This window comes from Anarrhichthys ocellatus, unplaced genomic scaffold (assembly GCF_004355925.1).
Source record: "Anarrhichthys ocellatus isolate YVR2014 unplaced genomic scaffold, GSC_Weel_1.0 scaffold135, whole genome shotgun sequence".
Lineage (NCBI taxonomy): Eukaryota > Metazoa > Chordata > Actinopteri > Perciformes > Anarhichadidae > Anarrhichthys > Anarrhichthys ocellatus.
This window is the reverse complement of record NW_022280165.1, coordinates 488,210-492,659: the sequence shown is the minus strand read 5'-3', so window position 1 is coordinate 492,659 and position 4,450 is coordinate 488,210. Positions and strand designations below refer to the sequence as shown.

Genomic DNA, 4,450 nt, shown 5'->3' with positions numbered 1-4,450 from the left:
GCAGGTGGTGAGGCAGGTGGTGAGGCAGGTGGTGAGGCAGGTGGTGATGCAGGTGGTGAGGCAGGTGTTGTACAGGACCACAGCCGCCAATCAACTTGATTTGTATTGTAAGCGTGAGATTGTGTGATGTAAACATAATTATGTAAGCACAGGGTCACATATCTAATATCTATAGTTATGTTAAGTGATCAGATACGACCACTAGGCGGCGCTGTTTAGAGGGATGGAGTGATGGGAGAAGAAGAGTAGTGAGAGAGGTTTGACTGTCTGCTTCTGTGGAATCTTCACCAAAGGAGGAAAACCCAGAACGTATCACTGCAAACAGTTAATCATTAATAACCATGTTTTATTTTGTGTCTCCTCCTCCTCTTGGTCTTTGACCCCCCCCCCCCCGCAGGGCTCGTTTCCTGAAGGAGGTGAAGGAGCTGGCGGTGAAGAGGAGGCAGATTCTATCCAGTAAGAGTCTGTGTGAAGATGAGAAGAACACCAGACTCCAGGACCTGATGCTGAGGAACCCTCTGGGATCTGGACCGCCCCTCAGCATCGAGGACCTCGGGTAAGACCACGTCCCCACAGCGGAACCTCTGGTCTCCAGTTCACCTTCAGTGAAACCACTAAACCTGTTTGTGTGTCTGGTCTGGTCCTGCTGGACTAACTGGTTGTCTTGTTGTCCTCAGGTTGAACTTCCAGTTCTGTCCGTCCTCGAAGGTTCACGGTTTCTCGGCTGTGGATCTGAAACCAAACGGAGACGACGAGGTAAAGACCACGTCTGAGTTCTGAGGTGTTGATGGATCCACTTCAGAGTTCTGGTTCCTGAACACCTCCTGGTTTCTTACAGATGGTGACGATGGAGAACGCTGAGGAGTACGTGGAGCTGATGTTTGACTTCTGTATGCACACGGGGATCCAGAAACAGATGGAGGCCTTCAGAGGTACACACGCGCAGACACACACAGAGAGACACACACACACACACACACACAGAGACGCACACAGAGACGCACACAGAAAGACACACAGTGAACTGGTTCCTGTCTGTTACTCATGAGGAGAATCAACATTAAACCATGAAAAAACAATTAAACAATCCTTCTGTCTCATCCTGTCTCCTCCCCTCCTCTCTTGTCTCCTCTTCTCCTCTCCTGTCTCCTCCGCTCCTCTCCTGTCTCATCTCCTCTTCTCCTCCTCAGAGGGATTCAATCGAGTGTTTCCGATGGAGAAGTTGAGTTCTTTCAGCCATAAAGAGGTTCAGATGATCCTCTGTGGGAACCAATCACCATCCTGGACCGCTGATGACATCATCAACTACACAGAACCAAAGCTGGGTTTCACCAGAGACAGGTGAGTCCACTTAGACGGGCCAGAGTCCGTCCCCCCCTCCCCTTAGAGGGGCCAGAGTCCCTCCCCTCAGTCCGGTGAGTGACCTCCGACCTCTGACCCCTCCAGTCCCGGCTTCCTGCGGTTCGTCAGAGTTCTCTGCGGGATGTCGTCTGACGAGAGGAAGGCGTTCCTCCAGTTCACCACCGGCTGCTCCACGCTGCCCCCCGGAGGCCTCGCCAACCTGCACCCCCGCCTCACCATCGTCCGGAAGGTACGCCGCTCTCTGATTGGCTCTTTATCTCATACCTGTACTTTGAGCTTTAGTAAAGGTGTTTCCTTGGCTCTGATTGGCTGCAGGTGGACGCCACAGACTCCAGCTACCCGTCGGTGAACACCTGCGTCCACTACCTGAAGCTCCCAGAGTATTCCTCCGAGGACATCATGAGAGAGCGCCTGTTAGCCGCCACCATGGAGAAAGGCTTCCACCTCAACTGACCTCACTGAGCATGCTCCTCGCGTGACGGACAGATCAGCCGGCCAATTGCAACCTGACGACTGCTGGAGGACGAGGAGGAGGATTTATGTTTGACAGAAAAAAAAAAAAACTCACATCCTTAAACCCCCTCGCCTCCTTCCCTTGTGTCCTCGTCTCCTTCAGGCTGCTGTGTGTGTGTGTTGACCTTCCTCCTCCTCAGTTTAGTGCCTGGTTTGACTCGTAGCTTCAGGTCCTCCTCCTTCAAACGATCATGCTCCTCCTCCTCCTCTGTTTTTATTTGAAGCTCTGTGTTTCGTGTGCGAGCGGTTTCTTTGGGTTGTTTTGTGACCCGGCTGTAGAGTCTCTAGAGACACAAACACTGGTTTGAAGAAGCTCTGCTCCCCCTCTTGTATTTTCTTTGTATATTATTATAAACATTTATTTAACTCAAGTTGCAGTTTGAGGTAAAAAAACAGATATTTTCAAATGTGTATGCTCCAAAAAAAATAATCATTAAAATGTTTGCAAAGTATGAAGTAAAGACGGAGTCCTGTGTTTATTATTAACCTTTAGTTTGTTTTTACACGTTTCACTGAAACAATGAAAGATATATATTTATATCTTCAAAAGAGACGAAACATAAAGAACACGCACGTCTTTTTCTGCTCATGCAGAGACATAAAAATATACCTTTATGGCAAAATAATAAAATTAAAATAAGGTGTTTGAGGATTTTTTAAATATCGTAATAAAATACATAATCAAAGATGAAACTAAATAATTTGGGTCACTTTTGACCATCGGAGGGTTAAATAAAGTTTTATAAATTGACTTTATTTGACTAAATAATAAATCTAGACGTCAGTGGAGAAATGACAAAATCCGTTCATATTGATCGGAACCTTAAACAGTCACAAGGTTGAAGGTTCGATTCCCGTCAGTTTAATCTCCACCGGATGATGTCTATCCTGTGACATCACTTCCTGTGGAGCCTCAGCCGTCGGCCATCTTGTCGAGGGCGGTGAGCGGTGCGAGGACGCGGCTCTTGTTGGTCTCGACCACGTGTCCGTTCTGGATCATCTCGTCCAGGATGATGTGGACTCGGTCCAAGTTGAACATGATCTGAAGACGGCCAAGAGTCAAAGAAACAAACAGGAAGTCGTGCTAACAATCAGGAAGTCGTGCTCACAGAGGGTGGCTGTGATTGGTCAGATTAAAGGATACGTCCAGTTCACTCTGTTGGAGACAAAACAAACGAAGTTCTGAGACTAGAAATAAAGTGACAGTAAAACAGGAAATGAGTCAATATTACAGATTAATGTTTTTAATCACCTCAATCACACACACAACTATAAATACACAGCAGAATAATAATAAACTAGACTGTTGGATCATCTGTCAACTCACCACCCGGCTGAAGTATTTATCCAAAACCTCCACAAAGTTATGAACCAGCTCGTAGACGGAAAGTTCGTTCTGAGGAAAACAATCATAAATATTAAGATTATCTAAACAGTAGATTACATCATTTATAACTTTAATGTGTGAGGACGTGGTGCAAAGTGAAAAGACTTAAATAATCTTCACAACCAAACTGATTTATATTCACAGTGGTAGCAGTACTTGTACTGTGGCATCAGTACTTGTACTGCAGTACAGGAATACTTCATGTTGTGCATTCTAATAAACAAATAAAAACATGGCGTCTCTCACCTCGTTGTCCGTGACGCCGACCACGATGTACAGAGCGGCGTACTGACGGTAAACCAGTTTAAAGTCTTTGTATTCCACAAACGAGCACTAAGAACCAGCAGAGAGTTAAAGGAACACACACACGTTTATTACCGCAGACAGGGAGAGAGAGAGAGAGAGACAGAGACAGACAAATAGACAGCAGTGTTGGCTGGTGGAACATGTTCTCTGTCGGGCTGTTCCACATCCAATAAATGTCAGCAAACATCCCAGAATGATTTAATGCAAAAACATTAAGGTATCAAACACGTATTACTACTTTACAGTTAAATATTTAACCTTTATTACAACATGAAAAAAACAGAAAATAACACTTTGATAAACACGTCAGGACATCTTATTATAGTCTATATAATAATATATATATATCAAATAATATATATATCATATAATAATATTCACTATAATATAAAACACACACATATATATAATGATGTATTAATAACTATACATCATGTCTCAGCAGGTGCTTCATGTCCGTGCTGGATCTGTCCCCGTTGTTTTAAAAAGCTGAATGAGTTATTAGCATGACGTCATCCAGCTAGCCTAACCTGTCTGGTGTTCAGCTAGTGGAGAAGCTTCATGTACTGCTTCCCTTTCCCGCTAGTCTGCTGTCTGGTTGTGAGGTCAGGCTGATCTGATATCAGCTCTTTGGCCTGAAGGTTCTCCTCAAAGTTCTCCTCTCAAACGGGTCTTGGGGTAGGATCGCTTCCGGGACATCCCTAAACCCTCATGGACTTCGCGGGAGCGCGCCTCAAAGTCCCAGTCCGTAAGGGAGGACATTGGGATTTGGCCTTAGAGACTTGGGATGTACCCATAGGGGGGTGTGTGTGTGTGTGTGTGTATATATATATACACATAAATATATATATATACACACATGTATATATATATATATATATA

General features: G+C 45.0%; 2 protein-coding genes across 4 annotated transcripts in view; one reads left to right on the top strand and one right to left on the bottom strand.

Annotated features, from left to right (window-relative positions):
• hectd1 (HECT domain containing 1) overlaps positions 1–1,925 on the top strand; it is an 11,571-nt gene extending 9,646 nt beyond the window's left edge. For all 3 annotated transcript variants that reach the window (XM_031877382.1, XM_031877383.1, XM_031877381.1), the window contains 6 exons: positions 398–556; positions 678–756; positions 839–932; positions 1,191–1,341; positions 1,447–1,591; positions 1,678–1,925. In XM_031877382.1, coding sequence (XP_031733242.1) covers positions 398–556; positions 678–756; positions 839–932; positions 1,191–1,341; positions 1,447–1,591; positions 1,678–1,815 — 766 coding nt within the window. In that variant the 3' untranslated portion in view covers positions 1,816–1,925. The remainder of the gene's footprint in view (positions 1–397; positions 557–677; positions 757–838; positions 933–1,190; positions 1,342–1,446; positions 1,592–1,677) is intronic.
• ap4s1 (adaptor related protein complex 4 subunit sigma 1) lies at positions 47–4,022 on the bottom strand. The gene is made up of 5 exons (XM_031877404.1): positions 3,999–4,022; positions 3,509–3,595; positions 3,203–3,271; positions 3,020–3,031; positions 47–2,917 (listed from the first exon to the last, which is right to left on the bottom strand). The coding sequence occupies exons 1-5, from the start codon at positions 4,020–4,022 to the stop codon at positions 2,789–2,791; spliced, it is 321 nt and encodes a 106-aa protein (XP_031733264.1). The 3' UTR covers positions 47–2,788.
• Positions 4,023–4,450: the final 428 nt, after the last annotated feature.

Coding starts and splice junctions, on each gene's coding strand:
- ap4s1 (XM_031877404.1), bottom strand. CDS start 4,022: ATGAAGCACCTGCTGAGACATGAT. Junction 3,596..3,998: donor AGCACCTGCTGAGACATGAT/GTATAGTTATTA, acceptor GCTGGTTCTTAG/TGCTCGTTTGTGGAATACAA. Junction 3,272..3,508: donor TCGGCGTCACGGACAACGAG/GTGAGAGACGCC, acceptor TGTTTTCCTCAG/AACGAACTTTCCGTCTACGA.